Source organism: Typopeltis vanoorti, chromosome 1 (genome assembly GCF_054136105.1).
Source record: "Typopeltis vanoorti isolate ZY-2024b chromosome 1, IOZ_Tvanoo_1.0, whole genome shotgun sequence".
In the NCBI taxonomy this organism is placed as follows: Eukaryota; Metazoa; Arthropoda; class Arachnida; order Uropygi; family Thelyphonidae; genus Typopeltis; species Typopeltis vanoorti.
The window spans coordinates 140,813,222-140,833,217 of NC_143549.1; the positions used below are offsets into that span (position 1 = coordinate 140,813,222).

At 36.2% G+C, this 19,996-nt stretch overlaps 1 protein-coding gene across 1 annotated transcript in view; it reads left to right on the top strand.

Moving 5' to 3' along the window:
- Pitslre (cyclin dependent kinase 11B pitslre) overlaps nt 1–19,996 on the top strand; it is a 213,282-nt gene that overhangs the window by 20,866 nt on the left and 172,420 nt on the right. The window contains exons 3-4 of the mRNA XM_090399488.1: nt 3,799–3,935; nt 17,466–17,760. Of these exons, the coding sequence (XP_090255614.1) occupies nt 3,799–3,935; nt 17,466–17,760 (432 nt within the window). The remainder of the gene's footprint in view (nt 1–3,798; nt 3,936–17,465; nt 17,761–19,996) is intronic.

Sequence of the window (19,996 nt, forward strand, 5' to 3'; positions counted from 1 at the left end):
AAACTTCACTGCCTACAATATAAAAGAATCTACTATGACCATCCACTCACAAGGCACACTCAATAAAAACCAAGGAATCATCTTTATCAATATTTGAAATTGCTGATTAGATCATTTAGATCACATTAGACTAACTTTTCAGCTAACTATCGGGTACATGTTACTGAACAATAGCTGACCTGTGCCAGCTTCCATGCTCCATGTGTTTTCTGTTTTTAACTTATTGTAACAGTTTCTACATGTTTCTGTATTTTAATAATGTCATAGTTCATGATAGCCCTTTATTATAATTTTTTGTTCATCCTAACCTGTGTATGCATGTCATGGACAGGTGTGTGGTTAATCTAACCCGATAAACCCAATATATTCCTTCTTATAACATTATGGATTATTTATAAGCTGACAAATAACTTTTTTAAAATATATTTACTTTCTAACTTCCTGAATGTCCACCCAGTTAGCCTAGTGGCTATGCGCTCTACAGCCATATGCCTGGGGAAGGAGTGTCCTAGGTTCGATTCCTGTCGGCGACGTGAGGAACTGAAGGATCTTCCTCAGCCATAGCCAAGTTAGCCGGTCTTGGGCATGGACAGCAGGGTTTTTCATCCCGCAAGCAGGCAAACCGGCCCCGTGAATGCACACACGGATTACAGTAATGAATATTGCTCTTAGGGGATGCAGCAGAGGAGTGGCGAACTGGCTACATTAATACACCAGCAACCCCCCCCATTAGGAGGGGACTCAACCCATCCTAGGACGGACGAAAGGGATAGGAACTTCCTGAATAACATAATATAATGTACATAGTTTGAATGTATCCCAGATGCAAATATGCATACATATTGTTTTATGCTGTTACTGCTTTATGTAGTTTATTCTTATAACATGGATAAGAAGATGGCTGGTGGATGAACATCAGGAATACTCTTATGGTGGAATAGAATTCTGGAGAAGGAAGTGCTTCAAAGTTCGGTAATTTTTCTCTTCTGTTTAATTTGTTTGTCAGTGGAATATCTTGCAATCTAATGATGCAAGACTGAGGAGGTAATAGTTAAAAAGAAGTGATGTTGAGAACTTGTAGGATGATTTAAATAGACTGACACTATGGGGATGGGATATTGGTGGCCAATTTAATGTTGGCAGAGTGCAAGACTATACATTTTGAGATGTAAAGATTACAAGTTCCTGTTACATTGACAGAACTTGATTTCAGGATTCAATCAATTTAGGAAGGTGATGATGAGACGAATCAGTTGAAATTCAGATACCATGCTGCTCTCTGAATTATGGATCATTTGTATGATGAACATGCTGATGAGTAGACAAAAAAGAGATTATTATTCTTCTATATAAGACTGCTTTGATATAGTCACATGTGGTTACCTGTATTTCTTGGAGATGAGAATGTGGCAAAGAGAATCCAGAGGCAAGTAACCTAGATTGATATAGGTCTGTGGTATGCTTCCTTTTGAAGTTTTTTGGGTTACAAAATGTGGTTGATTAAGTGCAAAAGAGGATATGACAGAAACAAATGTTACTAAAGGGGCTTTTTGGATTGATGCAGATGAACATTCTTTTATCCTTAGAAGCTGTGTAAAGGTTGGTTAGCAAGGACATGTAATCTAGCTTTTTTATTTTTGTTTTCCCCTCTTGGAAAGTGGGGAATCAATGAAATGAATTGTCAGAGGCACTCATCAGTGCATTGTCACTAAATAAATTTAAGCGAGGTATGATTATGTTTGTAAATAGTGGTTAGTGTGAAAGGATATACAAAATATTGGAGTGTTACATGATACAGTTCATCAAATAAAAGTAGTCTTCATGATTATTATTATTAGTATTACAGGGAACTCCAAGGACTCCTTAGACTCATTGAGGGATGCCCTAAACATCGTGTCAAGAACTGTTCAGCATTCGCACAGTATCTATCATACTTTGCTTTGAACTCATTCACAGTCATGACATCCACAATAGACCCTGGCAGCTTATTCCACTCATTCACCACTCTCCAAATAAAAAACCTAGTTCTAACACCCTTGCTAGCAACACCATTGCTCAGTTTCCATGGATGGGCCCCCCTAGTTCTCCCACCACCACCACACCTGTTCTGAAAAATTTCTTCTGAATTAATCTTTTAAAAACCCCTCAGTAATTTGAATGCTTTAATCATATCACTCTTTTCTGCCTATCAACCAGTTTCTGTAACCCACAAATCTTCAACCTGTTCTCGTAAGGTTCATTCCATAGACCAGCTACCATCTTGGTCACTCGCCTCTGGATCCTCTCTACCTCCTCCCCATCACCAAGAAACCCTGGCACCCAGATCTGTGCACAGTAGTCAAGATGGGGGTTTTATTAAGGATCAATAAAGAGTTACAATAACCTGTTTGTCTCTGCTCATCAAAGTATTCTTCAGTAACCAAGTGATCTGATGAGCTGATTTAGCCACTTTTGCTATGTGTCCCCCTAAACTTTAACTCCATATCCACTAACACTCCCAAGTCCAGCTTTGTCAGTTTCCTGGAATACAGTTCCACCAATATGGTATACAGCTGATAATCTTTTCACCCCCAAACGATCATATGACTCATTTCAAGCCTTCTTATTCTCATCAGTATTGATAATGTCCTTTGATTAGAAAAAAATTTGGTACAAATTCTCTATGGTGCAAAGAACTTGTATAATAAGTCTTTTCTTCTAAAGGTGAACTAGCTACTCTCATATGTGGTGGCAGAGTTTTTTCCTCTCAGAAACTTGGGTTGTTCATCTCACAAAGATGGGCAAGCCAACCAGAACACACATGATTTCTAGACATAATTCACTATCTTTAATAGCCTGAGTTACTTTGGCTGTAATTCCAAAGAAACAATCATGATTGATTTCGGTCAAATGATCAAACTTTCCAGAGATGAAAATATGTTTATTGTGCTACAGATGGACTTCATCCTTCACCTATTCCCTGAACAGGGAATCAGTTCCTGCAGTGTCTACACATGCAGGAACTGATTTTACTGTATGCTGCATCCACATCAGGCATGCACCCTTTCACAAAGCTTATCCAATATAGAATGTTTAGTTGTAGCTTTTTTTGGTAGAATTTTATTTGAAAAGAATTTAGCATTTATAAACTATTTCAATGATATTGAAAATCTCAAATATCGAAAAATTGAAATCAGGTCAAATGCAATTTGACCTGATTTCAAGTTATATATGTGCATGTATGTCTTTGTTTGTTCTAGAAAATTTGCTTTAATCATTTGCTTTCTATACCTAACAATTGCTACCACATATTTTCTGCAACTGAAAATTTGAAAGATGTTAGAACAAATGTATTTTGTTAGATACTATGTTTATAACAAAAAAACTGTTCTGCTTGCATGCATGTAGCAGTATCTATTCCCCCCCCCCCCATGTAGATTTGGTTACAGTGAAAGAATTTGTCACAGTATGTGTCACATCTTCCGATACTGCAAACACAAAATTGTGGCAGAGCAGAGTGTTTCCTTTTGCTCTGCCAGAAGGTCAAGGTGGCAACAAGAGATTTCCAATTGCCCCAACATATAAACATGTTAAATTTAACCAACCAGAATAAACATCAGCTATAGTTGATTGCCATAAATATTTTCATACTGTTTATATATTAAGTCATCTTATTTATTACTTATAAAGTCAAATTAACATAATTATTTATTAAAAGAGTTCTAAATTTCATTTCATATTAATGCCAAATTTTTGCAGGTGTAGTAAAAGAAATTACATAACAAATAGAAATAGAATTTTTTATAAAATGTTTTATAGCAACAGTTCAAAAGGAGATGATGGTGGAGATGATTCATTAGATATTAAGCCTCCACAAGCTACCATTACATATACCAAAGATCGCAGTGACAGACGTGATGGAAGGAAAAAAGACAGACATTCTCGAAAACATGAATGTAAGCATTTTTAAATTTTGTCATTTACTTTTTTTTTTTTTTTTTTTCCGTTGTTAAATAGAAGCTTAAAGGCTTGAAACTTCAAAAGAGGTAAACAAATGGATAATAAAAGTCTGTCATGATTGGAGTTCACAGAAGACAAAAGAAAAAAAAATCTTATAACTAGTTAATTAGAAAATTTGCCATGTACTATCTTGATAGCTATGGACTAACCACCAGATAGTACATAGGTCTAAACCTGTCAGTAACTATTTGGAGGCTTCCTAGCCAGCTGTTTCATAATCTTACTGCCACATACTTTGTCATATCTTGCCTGCATGGGATAATGGTATGTAGGAAGTACTGTAAAAGGCCATGTTATGGTAAGGAAACTGGTTGCTCTGTATGGGTGTCATGTCCAGAGTCTTTCTCCTGTCATTACATGTGTCCTGCTGCTCTGTCCTTTCATTTATTCCAGAACCGAAATGAAATGTATGAACATACATACGTTTCATCAGTTGCAATCAAAATAAATCTCTCCCAAAAGCTAATCCCATAAAATAAGCCAAACCAGAATCACAAAATATGCCAGAATATGTAAATCACTTTTACATCTACATAGATGTAAAATCACTTTTACATCTACATCACCAACATCTCTGTCATAACACTAACATAAATAACATACATTATTACTTACAGACATCAAGTCCAGACCTCCTACTCTTGACAGAAACCCAAATCGGAGCTATATCGACTACAGTCCACCTTCAATGTCCAAAATACACTCTTTGTGATTCCTTCTTCTCATAGAAAGGCTTATACATTGGTTGCACATGATTACTAAATAACTTAAGGAATTCGCAACGTATACTGGAATATAAATTAAAATAAACTTTAATATATACTTCCTATGTCACGTTGCCATCTTCATGGGAACATAAGATTAAGACACGTGCACACAGGTACTAACAACAGCAAATGAGTAAGTTTATTTTAATTTATATTCCAGTAAACGTTGTGAATTCCTTAAGTTATTTAGTAATCTTGTGATTCCTTATGCCACAAGGGTGGCACTTGCCTTTGTGTTTTGTGAGATCCACTGCTGCCTGTCTGCAAATGCCTAATTTAGAATCTCCTGCTTTTGAACTTCTCTGGCACAAGATTTCCTTTTCCCATTCAGTAACATTCATTTACTGTATTTACTACTCTACACATTCTGAAAACCACTCTGACATCTTCACCTTCCTACCTATGAGGCTTGACCTTTTCTCTAATCGTCTGACTCTTCTTTTCCAACACCACCACTGACCAAGCTGGACATGATGCAGAAGTCTTTGCTAAAAAGCAGTTGTATAATGCAAATTGCACATCTACTTACTCAAATCCCTAATAACCCTTTTGATACCAATAACCATTGATCTTTTGTAATCAATTCTTCTTCTTCTTCCGTATACACCATAGAGGTCATTTCTCTTCTTGGTAACTCAGATCACAATCTTGTGCAAGTTTCCTCTCACACATACCCTCTCTCCAACTGCCCCTAACCTCATATTCTTTGACTCTACAATGTCACCAAGTGGGATAACTGCAGTTCGTTATAGTTGGTGGATTGAATGGTGGAGATGGATAATTGTAGAGTAGATGCCCTCCCTCGATGAGTCTTTGGACTCTCTCTGGAAGTGTCATGTAATAATAAGATGGGCAGTCCTGGATGGCCCAGCCAGGATCAATCAACTAGTGGGCTTGCCTGCAAGGATCAATGGTGTTGCAGTAAGTCTCTTATCCCATGGTTCAGGGTCAGGAACCAAGGCTCGCTGTAGTGCTGGTATATCATCCGGAGTAGCCCTGCCATTCCACTCCTAAGTGGAGTCATTTGTTGGTGAGTGGGCATCCATGTGTGGCTCCATGCTTGGTGGGAGCTCTAGTGCCTAACCCAATGTTTTAGAGCCCCTAACAAAGTCCTGATCAAGTGCTGATCCAATAGATACAGCATTTAGTAACAGAAGTGAGAAACAAAAGATATATGATACTAATATAAATGTGCCAGTGTTTTTGATCATCCATGCAACAGGTGAAAAGCTAGTAGGGAAAATCTTATCTTTCTTTATTCAGAAGGGTTTAGGACTGGCAGGATCTCCCCAAACTGTTAAGAAATTATGTTCTGGTGATATCCTTGTGGAAACATGTCAGCAACGTTTTGAGAAACTGCTGGGAGCAACATTAACTAGTGGAATACCAGTCACAGTAACGCCTCATAAAACACTCAATTCAAGTGAGACCCATCCTGATACATAGGGATGCTCATCTGGTACCAACCAGGAACATCCTTACTTTTGTTACCATAAGCCTCCAACATTTGTAAAAGCACGGTATTTCAGCTGTCCAGTTAAGAGTGTATATCCATAATCCACTGATGCTTTAAATGTCAGAAATATGGGCATGCTCAAACTGCCTGTTGTGGCTCTACCACCTCTGTCTGATGTGGTGGTAAAGAGCATGATAACAATCTTGCTCTGCAAAAAAAAAAAAAAAAAAAAAAAGCTGTATGTGTCAACTTTCAGGGAGATCATCCATCTTACTCTCATGCATGTTAGAAGTGGAAAGAGGAAAACGAAATACAAAAAATATCACCACCACACCTACTCTGAGATCATTGTATGCTGAGAAGGTAACAATTAAGAAAATGTCAACAGCAACACAAATTCATGTCTATTCCACCATCTGATAATTTCCCCACACCTGAACTTTATGATTGCAAGTGCTGCTCTGTTGAGTGCATCAATTGCATGACCTATGGTCTTACTCCAGAGATAACTCCAAAAATGGTTCCATTTGATGAGGACCACTTGTCAAACAAATTATGGCAAAAGATATCACTTAAAGACAAACCACCAGATATCCTCACAGATAAAATGGATACTTTGGTATCCACTGAAAGTAAATTAATCTGCCAACTGATCCTGACAGATCAGATGTATTGAATATTTTACCAGAGGAAGAGCTTGACGCTGTCCAACCATACTTCCAAAAATAATTGATAAATATAAACCTGACAAAGGTGAGCCCTCAGTCTCCAGAAAACCAGACAAGTCTATAAAGTCAAAACAACAGGAAAATTTTTACAGTGGAAATGTAGTGGGTTTTGCCAGAATATCGATGATATCATGATATCATGATTTTGTTGTAGAAATACAAACCCTTCTGTTTCTGTCTAAAGGAAACACTTAAGACCCAATGAGGACTCTACCTTATGGAATTTCTCTGTTTGTATGCAAGGATAGAACTGGAGGTGATCCTGCTCATGGAGGATTAGCTATCCTAGTGGGCAGTCATACTCCTTTCCATCATGGCCAACTTAATACTTCTGTGGAAGCAGTAGTGATTCTCTTATACAGTATGTTCAATTTATTTACCATTGAGTGCTGAGTTAAATGAAATTGATCTTGATAACCTTATCTTGCAACTGCCTGAACCCATACTTCTGATGGGTGACTTTAATGGTCACAGTACTCGATTTCCTCTCTATTCAAAGCCTTTAGTGGAACCTGGAATGCCAGACAGCCAAAAAAGATCAACATAGAGTATGGGATACGTAGATACCCCACCACATCAAACTTAATACCTTTTAAGCGTGCTTGGGCCAAAGCGCATTATAGTCATTAGTGAGACATTAGAGTCAAAAACAGTCTTGGTTCTAATTTACCTCATCACTTAATCAAATGATCAGTGCAGAATTGTATGGGATAAAATCTGGAAAAGGTAGATGTAGAACAAATTGTTTGTCTACCTTAGACCGCAATGGAAGTGTTATTGCTGATCCCAAAGCTGTTGCAGACACTTTGGGAAAAAATTTTGTATCTCAGTAACAGCTTCATATCCTCATGAACTTTTAATACTGAAAGAGCAGAAAGAGAAATTTTCTACTAATGGGCTTGAGCCATGCAATCAACCATTTGTTAAGGAAGAACTGAAAAGCGCTCTTTTACTGTCTCACCCTAGTGCAGAGATTCAACACTCTCTTGCACTTTTCTATTAGTTGATGAATGTGTGCAAGAATGTAAGTTTTCTGCCAAAGATGACTCCCAAGAATTTGGCTTTTGTAGCCACTGGAATAACAGTCCATGACATAACACTTTTTATTTTCTGTTGAAAACCTGAACCCATGCGAGAGTGACAGCATCAACATATAGAGCATTGTCTACAGTGGGAGAAAGCTGTTCAATGATTGAGTTAATCATTAACTCCTACCCTCTCTACCTTTGTCTCAGCGCATCGCACTTACCATCACATGCAGTACAATAAGAAACTGGTCGATATGCGCACGTGTTCGCATACTCTGAGTGTGACGTTAATAAGGTGGTTTGACGCAGAAACGAATACTAATTTTCTTTAATTTACCAACATTAATCAGTGACTAAAGCCCATACCGGATACGATACATTGATTACATAAAGGTTTTCTGTAAATTTTGAAAAATTATAATTATTATTTTATTGATTGTAGTAACCCTCGTTATATCGAAAAAACGCCAATAATGGAAAGACGATTATGTTGCTTATGGATTCACTTGTACAACAGAAAAAGATGGTACGCAACGACCACAATGCATTTTATGTTGCAAAATATTTCAAACTCCAATCTTAAACCGTCAAAGTTGTTAGAGCATTTCAACAATCAGCATGGTGATGAATCTGCAGGACATACTCTTAACATCTTGAAGTCTAAGAAGGCACGATTTGATATCAACGGTACTATCACAAAATTTGACATTGTGGCAGTTCAAAAGCCCTTGTTAGAAGCTTCTTATCAAGTGGCATATCTGTGTGCTAAGAAAAGAAAAGGTCATACAATAGCTGAGGAATTGGTAAAACCATGTGCACTTGAAATTGCAAAAATTGTATTGGGTTCTGAAGCACAAAGGAAAATTCAGTAGATTCCGTTTTCGAACGATGTGATTCGATCGCGCATTCAAGATCTCAGTGTTGATATTTTACTGCAAGTAGTAGAAGATATCAAAGCCAGTCCTCTAAAAGTGAGTATTCAACTGGACGAGTCAACTGATGTTGATAAATGCAGTCAGTTGTTGGTATTTGTGTGATACATTAAGGAAAAAGAAACGTTGGAAGAATTTGTATTTTGTGAGCCACTGGAATTGATGACAAAAGGAATTGATGTTTTCAATCTTATTAAAAACTTTTTTTTTGAAACATCAAATACCCATGAATGTGATTGGCTCAATTTGCACTGATGGTGCCCCTGCAGTGTTGGGCAAAAATTCTGGATTTTTTTCATACATCAAGACAGAAATACCACAAGTTACAATAATGCATTGTATGTTGCACCGTCATTGCACTTGCATCAAAAGCTTTGCCAGAGAATTTAAAACAACACTTAACTACTGCAGTAAATGTAGTAAAGTATATCCGAGGACGAGCGCTTAATCATCATATCTTTCGTGCTTTGTGTGAAGAAATCGGTGCTGTTCATACTGTGCTTCTTTATCACACTGAAGTACGGTGGCTCTCCAAGAGCCGCATGCTAAGCAGGGTTTTTGAATTGCACGAGGAAATTATGCAGTTTCTTACTAACCAAAATTGTGTTTAGTTAAAGCTTTTGAAAAAAGAGAAGCAATACTTTGACTAGCCTGCTTAGCAGATATATTTAGCCACCTGAATGAATTAAACACACCAATGCAAGCATTTCGTAAGAACATAATAACAGCTAGTGAAAAATTATCTTCATTTATTGAAAAACTAAAAATTTGGAAACGTCGAGTTGAAAATGGGAATTTTGCAAACTTTCCTTTGCTTGATTCAATCGTTCTAGAAAATGAGAAAATAATAATTATACTTGAAATTGCAATATACCTCCAACAATTGAGTGAATCATTTCATGGATACTTTACCACTGGAAATATTAGCAAAGTTCAGAGATGGATACTGGATCCATTTCTATTTGACCCAGATTCGATGGACGACAGCTATTTAATAAAAGATGATCTTATTGAAATACGAGCTAATGCACGTATTCAAATGGAATTTGAAAAACTGGACTTAGATCAATTGTGGTGTACACAGTTAGAATCTTATCCACAGCTGGCAAAAGCAGCATTGCAGACACTTTTACCATTTGCCACCACCTACCTGTGTGAAATGGGATTTTCATCACTTTTGCACATAAAAACAAAAGCCAGAAATCGCTTAAATGCAAGTGATGACTTATGCGTGGCTCTTTCAAAAAAGGAGTCTCGCTTCAAAAGTATTATTATGAATAAAGAACAACAACAACATAGCCATTAAAAATTGAGATATTGTTTTGTATGTACATGTAAATGTATGTGTTTATTTTTCAATAAATAAATTATCTTGCAATAGATCTAGTTTCCTAAATAAAGAAATAGAAACACATTTTTCAAGGGGGTGCCAATCACTAAAGAGGTTAAGACCCACTGGTGTAGATGATAGTTAGGGTTCGTTGTAGTTAGTGGATTGAGTGGTGGAGACTGAGAGTTGTAGAGTAGGTACCCTCCCTTGATCAGTCTTTGGATTCCTTTGAGGTGACATGTAATAATAATAATAATAATTAATCATTTCCTCTAATATCTTATGAAGACATCTGGTCAGAGCAATATGTTGATAATTATTTGCTTTATTATAACATAAATTGAAAGCCAAACGGCTATTTTTCTGGCATCCTTAATAATAATTAAGGGGATACAAATCCCTTGTTGTTCAACTGCCAGTAACTCTAAGATCGAGAACTACGAATCTATGAGTTTTATATATATATATATATATATATATACCGAAAAACTATAGGCGAATCCAAGTGTAAATGACCACTTGGTAGTACAACACCAAGGCAACTCGAAGCAAAGGTGGAGCAAGCTCCCTTTACTATCTTTGATATTTTCTCATAATGTAAAAACACAGCCCCTAGGGGATGTAATACTGTAATTACATTATGAGGTGAGGTCACTACCCAGACCGGTTTCAACCTTTTTTGAGGTCTCATCAGTGAGTAGGTAGACCTGGAAGATAACAAGGTTTAAGTGAAAAGAACTTGCATACCTTTACTAAGTGGTCATTTACACTTGGATTCGCCGATAGTTTTTCGGTATATATATATATGAAACTCATAGATTCGTAGTTCTCGATCTTAGAGTTTTGCTTACTGGCAGTTGAACAACAAGGGATTTGTATCCCCTTAATTATTATTAATTATTTGCTTTGTTGGATCCTTTCCTGGTTTTGGGATAGCAATGACAACCGACTTATGTCAAGAATCCAGAAACTGTTCCTCTGCAAGTATTCTATTGTATATTAAGAGAAGGAGATTCATAGAAGATGATGGTAGATATTTTATCATTTTACTGGTTATAATGGATGTCATCAGCCCTACATTGCAGAATAACCAGCAATGGTTGGATCCCATCAATTATCAGGGTATATGGATAGCTGCTGGTGCCTTTCACACATCACCCACTGAAAATCTTTATGTTGAAGCAAATGATCTGGCTCTGTCACTTAGACAGAAACAGTTGTCTCTCAATTATGCCCTAAAGATAAAATCTCTCCCATCTCATCCTACATGGACTAATCCCTTTTCTCTTGAGAAGCCCAATAATCACACATGTCAGACTGCTATACGTCCTTTTGGTATGCTTGTTAAAGAAGCTGTGCAGGCTGTTGCCGTGAATGTTGACAACATTGTATACATCAAGCATAACAGCATCCCAATCTAAGGTTTGCACTCCATCCTGCAACCTTTCAATTTGTCAGCTACAGAAGTCTCCTACTCCATCATCTGTCTACCTGCAATTGTTTAATGTACCCAGAGCAGCTCACTCTGATTTCTTGCCTATCTATACTGATGGCACAAGAAATGATAACTGCGTTGCTGAGTTTTCTGACATCATTATTTCCAACTAGATCCCACCTGTTGCATGCAATTCAGCTTGCACTTGTGCATATAAAAGAAAACCACTACCAAAAGTGTGTAATTTATACAGACTCATTGAGTTCTTTATAGGCTGTGTCCTCTCCTATGTATAATCCACATCCTGTGCTGTATGAAGTGTTACACACCTGTTGTACAAAATGAAAAACCCTTAATTTTGATGTTCATTTGTGCTAGATTCCTAGCCACATTGGAATTAAGGGGACTGTGATGCAGCTGCTAGAGCAGCTCGTACTTTTTTCACATACTGTTTGATAATACCATATACAGACTACAGACAGCTTATAAGATCAAAGCTAATTTCTCAATGGCATTCATCATGGCAGGAAGCATTGACAAACAAATTATATGGCATTAAGCATTGGCATTCTAGTCAACATAGAAAGAGAAGAGACGAAGTTGTTCTTGCTAGGCTCTGCATAGGTCATAGTCATCTTACACATTCGTATTTACTGGGCTGGTGACCCTTCCATGTGTGAAAAATGGAATACACATTGCACTATTTGTCATATTCTGGTGGAGTGCCAGTACTTTACATGAGAGGGGGAAAGGAATTTTTACCTATCTAGTCAACCCATATATATTCAGGCAGATGTTATCAGACAGACAGACAGATTGTACGATGTTTAACTTTCTACAAAGAATTAATTTGTACAGATACATTTGACTGTAATTTTGTTTTTGTAATTCTGTAATAATATGTAGATACTGCATTCCTTGGCTTGGTTTTTTTGTATATACATTTTGTTTACTAGTTTGTCTGTGCCAATTTATATACTGCTGTAACTTTTGACCTTATGTATTGCTGTAATGTTTGCAATGATTTTATTTATATGTAGATACTGCATTGTGAAACTTAATTTTTGTGCATACATATTCTTTACTAATTTTTGTTTGACTATTTATGTAATTCTGTAACCCTTACTGTAATTTTATTTATATGTATATATTGCATTGCTTGGTTTGGTTTTTGTACAAGCATATTGTTTACAATTTTTCTTTATTGCTGTAACCTTTGCTGTAGTGAAGTATGACCTCTGCTATTCTTGCATCAATAAATTATAAACCAACCCATCACAGGAGCAGTTGGAATATTTCAAATGCTGTCTTAATGGCCTACATCCTAGTGTAAGATTCCCACATTCCAGAAAAGGGCAAGGAGTTCATTTTTTTCTTGACATTCTCCTAGAAGCTAGGATAAAATAATTAATTATCAGTGTATAGGAATCCCATAAGCATCGATCAAGTTCTAAATGTTTTCTCTCACCACTCCTTGACAGGATAGATATAATCAAAACACTGAGGGACAGAGGCTACAACAAAATGTAGAAGTTCATTACCTCATGCACACCCTATACCTTATTGGATATAGGTTCAAAACAATCAACAAGATTTTAAAAACTCTTCCAAAAACATCAGCTAACAAGTAATATTTCAGAGGTTCTGTAATTCTTCCTTACATGCAAAGGCACTGACAAAATCTCTTATTTGCTGCAGAGGCATGAAAAATGGCTTTTACTCCATTTTGCAGCTAGGTTCTCACAGCCTACACAATCCTCTTTTGAGGATTGTGTAGGCTGCGAGGATCCACATGTTGGAGGATTTCAGAGATGTTGAGAAGAAAAGGCAAAGTAAGGATGAGCTTTTAACACAATGAACGTCAACTATCAAGTACTGGCAAAAAAATAGAGAAATGCCTTACGTTGAGCATATCGTGTAAGGAAATTCAAGGAGACTTCAAAAATGAAATACATTTCCACTCACTGCAATAAAAACCAAGGTTTTATACTGCATCATCTTCACTTTGGTCTTCATTTATCAAAATTCATCATGATATCTATGGACCTGGGCTATGACACACATAATGTTTTATTGTTTCGTTTAATTTTTATTTATTTATTTATTTATTATTTTTAATTCATAGCATTCCATATTTTGCATAATTTTCTAAGCCCTGGGAATGACAAACTTCAGATGCACAAATCCTCATAACTCTAACACACCAAATACTCTATAACTGATTATAACATGTAAAACTTGGAACAAGCTTATATTCTTAAATCGTCATCAAATTCTAGACATGTAAGCTCAGGAGGTTTATAGGATATCATGCTAGTACTACATGAAAAAGTTACATTATTACTAATTTCCTATCGACAGTTTTACTCCAAATTAATTTGTTATCTGTCAAGGCTACAATGTTATCTTATATTTCTTATATTTTACATTTCACCTTTAAAGCTAACCTCTCTCTCCTTTCCTATTCTCAGTGACAATACCACCTGGAATTAAGTCTTCATCCCTGAATGCTAACAATTCATTCTTTCCTGATATGTTCATTTTTAATACGATATTGCCATTGGTGCCATCTGTTCATTCCCCCTAATCTCTCAGAATTCTCATATCTGTGGTCTCCAGTCTTTGATCAAGTGTTGTATTTCTAACCCAACTCTCAGAGCCATGAGTTAACAATGGTTTGAATACTGCCTTGTATACAGATAGTTTAGAGTTTTGACTAATTTCTCTCTTAATCCATATAAATTTACTCAGTTGACTTCTGCCATATAGTCCGACCACATAAGCGAGAGCTGTCGTTGGAAGACTGCCAAGAAGAGTCAATTCATGTTGAAGGGGAAAAAGAAATAAGGTGATGCATGAATTGGTCACCAACATGCTAAATCACATGCTTTCTATGTAAAATTTTCCAACTGTTATACAAGCAAAATAGTTACCACTTTAAAAACCACAATGATCATAAAAGAGAAGTTAATTTTCCACTCTGTAATAATAAACACTCATCCCACAATATGGAATGATTACCCTATTATCAAAATGGATTCTCCTTCTTTTGACATGTGCAGAAGTTTCATATCTGTGGGTCTCATATCTGTGGGCATATTATACCAGCTTTGTTGATTCTTTTGGCTGTTTCCATATTTTAGTTTTCTATCTTCACTAAAAATTGTGCCTAAATAGTTGAAATATGTTTACTTGTTCTATAGGTTTCTGTTCAGGATATAGTTGATGTTTTCAGTCTTCTGCCTATCAGTGTTTTTGCTGATAGACAGAAGCACTGATTCAGATTCCGTGTTTTTGTTGATTTTCGTACCAAATTTATTACAACACTTAGTCAGGGAATCCTTCCGACTTATACTGGGTTTATTTAGAAGTATAACGTCATCTGCATGAGGTAAATGGTTAAGAAAAATCTAAGGCCAATGAAAACATTCCTCGCTCATATCAGAAGCCAGATGACACCACCAAAAATAAATAATGAAAACATTTCTACATTATAATTTCTGTGAATTCTGTCAAAACAGTGGCAACATCAAAGCCCTCTTGCATAATTATAAACCAATATGCTTCTGCCTGCAGTAAACATACCTGAAACCCAGTGATGATCTGGCATTGTGAAAAGTAACTGTCTTTCATTAGGACAGGACAGGATGGGAGTACCAACAAAGGAGTCATTCCTAGTGGGCAATCATCCCCCTTCCAGCAAAGCGCACTTAATACAAACGAAAAGGCAGTTGCTATCCGACTCTCAAATCAGAACTCTTATAACCGTATGCTACACTAAATCTGCCTTCCTCCTGCTGCAGCTATCTCTCAGGATGACCATAATGACATCATATTGCAGCTGCTACCATGTTACTCTCAATGTTGGATTTAAATGGACACAATTCTGTTTGGGATTGTGCCCAAACTAATGTCAGAGAAGAGTCGTTGAGCATATGTTTGACATCAATCTCAACAACAATCCCTTGAACACAAGAACCAACACCTTCTTCCACATACCTACCCAACTATTCACTGCCATTGACTTAACTGACTGCTTACTCTCCCTTCTCCCATTGTTCAAGCAGGAAATAAGATAACTTGTTTGGGAGTTATCATTTTGCTGTGATATCCACAGTTATACATGGGCAGCAGCCATACACTACATCATGGATATCGTGATGGAAAAGTGAGTAAGCTTACTAGCCCACCTTCTTTAGCAGGATTAGATTCTGAGATGATCAGCTCCTATCAGTGATGCAGAGAACCATGTGATGATGTATTACACAAGCTGCAAACTGCAATCCATAAAACATCTAGTCACTTTCCACATTTCCCTAATTGATGGTAGATTGATGATTATACATTAGTCAAGGAAGCTCAGAAGAAAGCATGGAGTATGTTCTATAGATACCAACAACAACAACAAACCTCATTGACTGATCTTGTTACTGATCATCTATTCTATTTGGAAGCATCCATTAGAGAGGCATTCTTAATACATAAGCACTTAGTATCAGTCGAATAAGAAACTCAAAGAGTTTCATGCCAAATATAGAACCTATATAAAGTTCAGCGATTCCAAGCGTAAGCAAATACCTGGATAGAGCAGCAACTGACCCTCAACATGCGCATTGCCAATCACACGATATCGCGTGACACGAATCCTCACCTTGTGGCCGATCACGCGTTATCGCGTGGACGTCGCTATCGAGTAAAAAAATTGGCCACCACGAAATTCCAATTTTCAGCTTGGCAATGAACGTGTTAAGGTAGTGCAATCGGTATGAAACTCTTTGAGTTTCTTATTCGGCTAAGAAATAATATGGGATGTAATATCCCTTAACTTAAATAAGTTAGGTCGCCGAATTGAAGCCTTTGGCTCTTCATATATTTAGTAACTTAGTATCAGTTTTCTTTGATGCTGGAAAAGCATACAACATTGCTTGGAGATTTGGAATATTGAAAGACATACATGACTTTCTAAGAAGGAACTTCCCTGTTTTTTTTTCATTAAGAACTTTTTCTATAACCAAATTTCCCAAGTCTGAATGGGAACCACCTTCCAGCTGTATAACAAGAGGAGGGATACTTATTTTAATTGCAACAGTATTACAACACCAAACAAAACTAAACTATAAAAGGATGTTTGTTGACTGCCGTTTTATAATTTACTTTTGTTTGATGCTGTAATACCCTTAATTAAAATACGTTATAACGTCCAACACCTAATCTTGTCAACTAGATAATAAGGGGAAGGAATCCTGCAAGGTTCAATTCTATTTGTGCCACTCCTTTTGCAATCTAGGTCATTTCGGTAACCAAGCAAGTTCCTTCAACTGTAAATAATACTCTCTATGTGGATGACTTGACCATCTTTTGTGATTTGTATAACATGAGGATCAACTGCAGCATGCCACTGACCATTTTTCAAAATGAGTGTTTGCAAATGTGTTCAGAATTTTCTACAAGAAGAGAGTTTGTGCATTTTTTCTGCAGGCATAAGCTTTACCCTAACCCAGAACTCAGACTAGGACAAACCTTAATCTCAGTTGTGCAATAAAGCCTTAACCAACCAAATAAACAAAATTCAAAAGCAATTCGTACTAAATCAGTTTATTATCTATATTTAACATTTTTTTTTTCCCCAAGGATTGTCATGATTTTTCCCCCTAATAAATTGGGAGAGAAAAGTCATCTTAGAATTATAGTGTTTATAATATTTTAAAATTAAAAAAAAAGGGCTCAAAAAGCCCTTTTTTTTTATCTCTGTATGAAAATTAAATTTTGAAGTTTAATTTCTTTCTGTAGCACGAAGGAAAGAGAGAAGAATCCATGATAGGAGTATTCATAGAGATGATAGAGGACAAAGGCAGACTGAGAGTAGGAGAGGTAATAGAGAACATGAATCTCGAAGACATGGACGCCGTGATGATACCAGAAGAGAAAAAGAGTTGCATGAAAGAATTACCAAAGACCAAAGAGAAGTGAGAGATATCAGGGAATCTCGTGAAGTTAGGGATGCAAGAGAACTGCGAGACATCCGAGAAAGAGGAATTGAAAAATTTAGAGAAAAAGAATTGAAAGATCGAAATGACAGGGAACAGTGAGTGTTTTATTTTTAAAATATATAGGTAAAATTATTTCTTGACATTACTTAAAGGATACTATCAAGAATTCTTTAAGAAATAAAGGTCAAGAAGTAATTTATCTATATGTTATATTAAGTTGATATATTAAGTTAAAATATATGTTAAATTGGTTTAAGTTGATTATATATTTAAATGAAGATCATCCACAAAAAATAATAATAATAATAATCATAATGAACTATTAATTATGATGCAGTATCTGAATATGTTGCTAGTTTGAAGAACAAATAGGGTTGGAGTGAAATGGGTGGGCAACCTTATTAGGCAAAAAATTCATAGGAGGAGGATGTTGAAGGACTACTCAAGTTAGAAAGGTTGCAAGTATTGTATGGAAAGTAAAGCTAGTGTGCCAAGAAATTGGCTGTGCATGTGAAGAAAGGTAAACCAGAAGAATGAATTTGGAAGTATAACTTTACTTAATACAGATAGCATGATTCTCTCAGAAATAGATGTGATTTTTCAAACATTGCATCATCACTTTGCTAGATCTGTTAACCTGGTGTATGCAGCATACACAGTGTTATCCCTACAGAGATGAATGAGAAGGATTTTTCTAGAGCTGTTTCATAACTTGGATAAGAATTTGCCAATAGGCACAGGTTGGATATCAGCAAATATGCTAAATTATGGAATATTCATCTGAACTTCTTAAGCCTTTGACTTGGTTGTATAATTATGATCTCAGCTTAGGGACGATCCCACAAGAATGGAAAGAATGTACATGGGTAGTTTGTACATGGGTAATGCAATAAAGAAAAAAGTAATATATTCAACTACGACTTATCAGTCTCTCTTAAGTGCTAGTGAAGATTTTAGATAATTTGGTAAGAACTCATATATTGAAATGGGTTGATAGACACACAAGCTATACTTTCTGAGGAACAGACAATATATGGGTTTATTAAGGGAGGTCAGGCTTGAGCAGTTTGCTTATATTTTATAAGTTACAGCTAAAGGATAAAAGGAGTGGATATGCTATGATGATACTGTTTGACTTTGCTAAGGCATTTGACATAATACTGCACATGAAAGGCTATTGCATAGATTTAAAGATATGGAATGGGAGAAATAGGAACATTTTATTTGGAAAAGCCAGTGGCTTATGGACAGACATCAGAAAGTACATGAAGGGAATGAATCTGCCAGATATAAGGTTAGCTGTGTTGTATCTCAGTTATTGAACAGTAGATGTTTAATTGTTTGCTGATGATGCAAAGGTAGGCAGGGAAATCAGGACTGTTGCTTTATATGCGGCACTTACAGAATGACTTGGCTAGGCTCAAACCATGGGCAAATGATAATGCTTAATTCTTGGTGGTTTACTGCTTTAAGAGGTATCTTAAAATCTTGTGTTACAGAATTGACAAATAGAGGAAATTTAAAATAAAAAATCAACAGAATTATTTTTCCTTTTGGGAAGGGGTTAGGAGATCTTTCAGATAAACATATACTGTCGCAAACAATTATAGTCATGTGAGGGTTTCACAAAAAACCTTCATATGCCTTGTTGGTTTTCGGGCTGTTAATTATGTCCAACTCTCCTTTACAGTTTTTACAGAAGTCAATAAATGAACAGTCATTTTTGCCCCCTTTTTTTCCCTCTGAAATAGTAGCCAGTTCCTGTAATGAGTTGAATATTGGTTTCATTCTTTTCCTTGATCTTTTAACCCTTTTTAAAGGTACTCCATAGAGTTTATGTTGATACTCTCTGTAAGGAGGCTGTGCCAATGTGTTTATCTCTTTAAAGAGACTTGTTTTACACTGAGTGTTAGGTGAATATACAAGAGGGTTCAATCCAATTGGTGCAATGACTTTTAACTTTATTAATTTTAGAATTCAGTAACTGATCAACTCAAGACTAAATAAAAAATACATATTTCATGAAAGTAAATAAAACTATATACATGGTAAATATAATTAAATTATTAACTACAAAACTATTTGGGGGATTGCTTAAGGGTCAAAGCCAAATAGCTGGGAGAAAGCCTCCACATTGCCTTTCAGGAATGCAGAGAACTGACTCTGGCTTCTGACCTAATGCCCAATCCTCACCTTCACGTGGTGTGTCCTGTTAGTAGGTATATGTTGGGTAGGGTACGGAATGAATGAGGATGGGCTGGCAATTTGAGACTTAGCCAACCAAATTGTACTCTGTATTGGCTTAAACCACAAATGCATATGATGGTACAA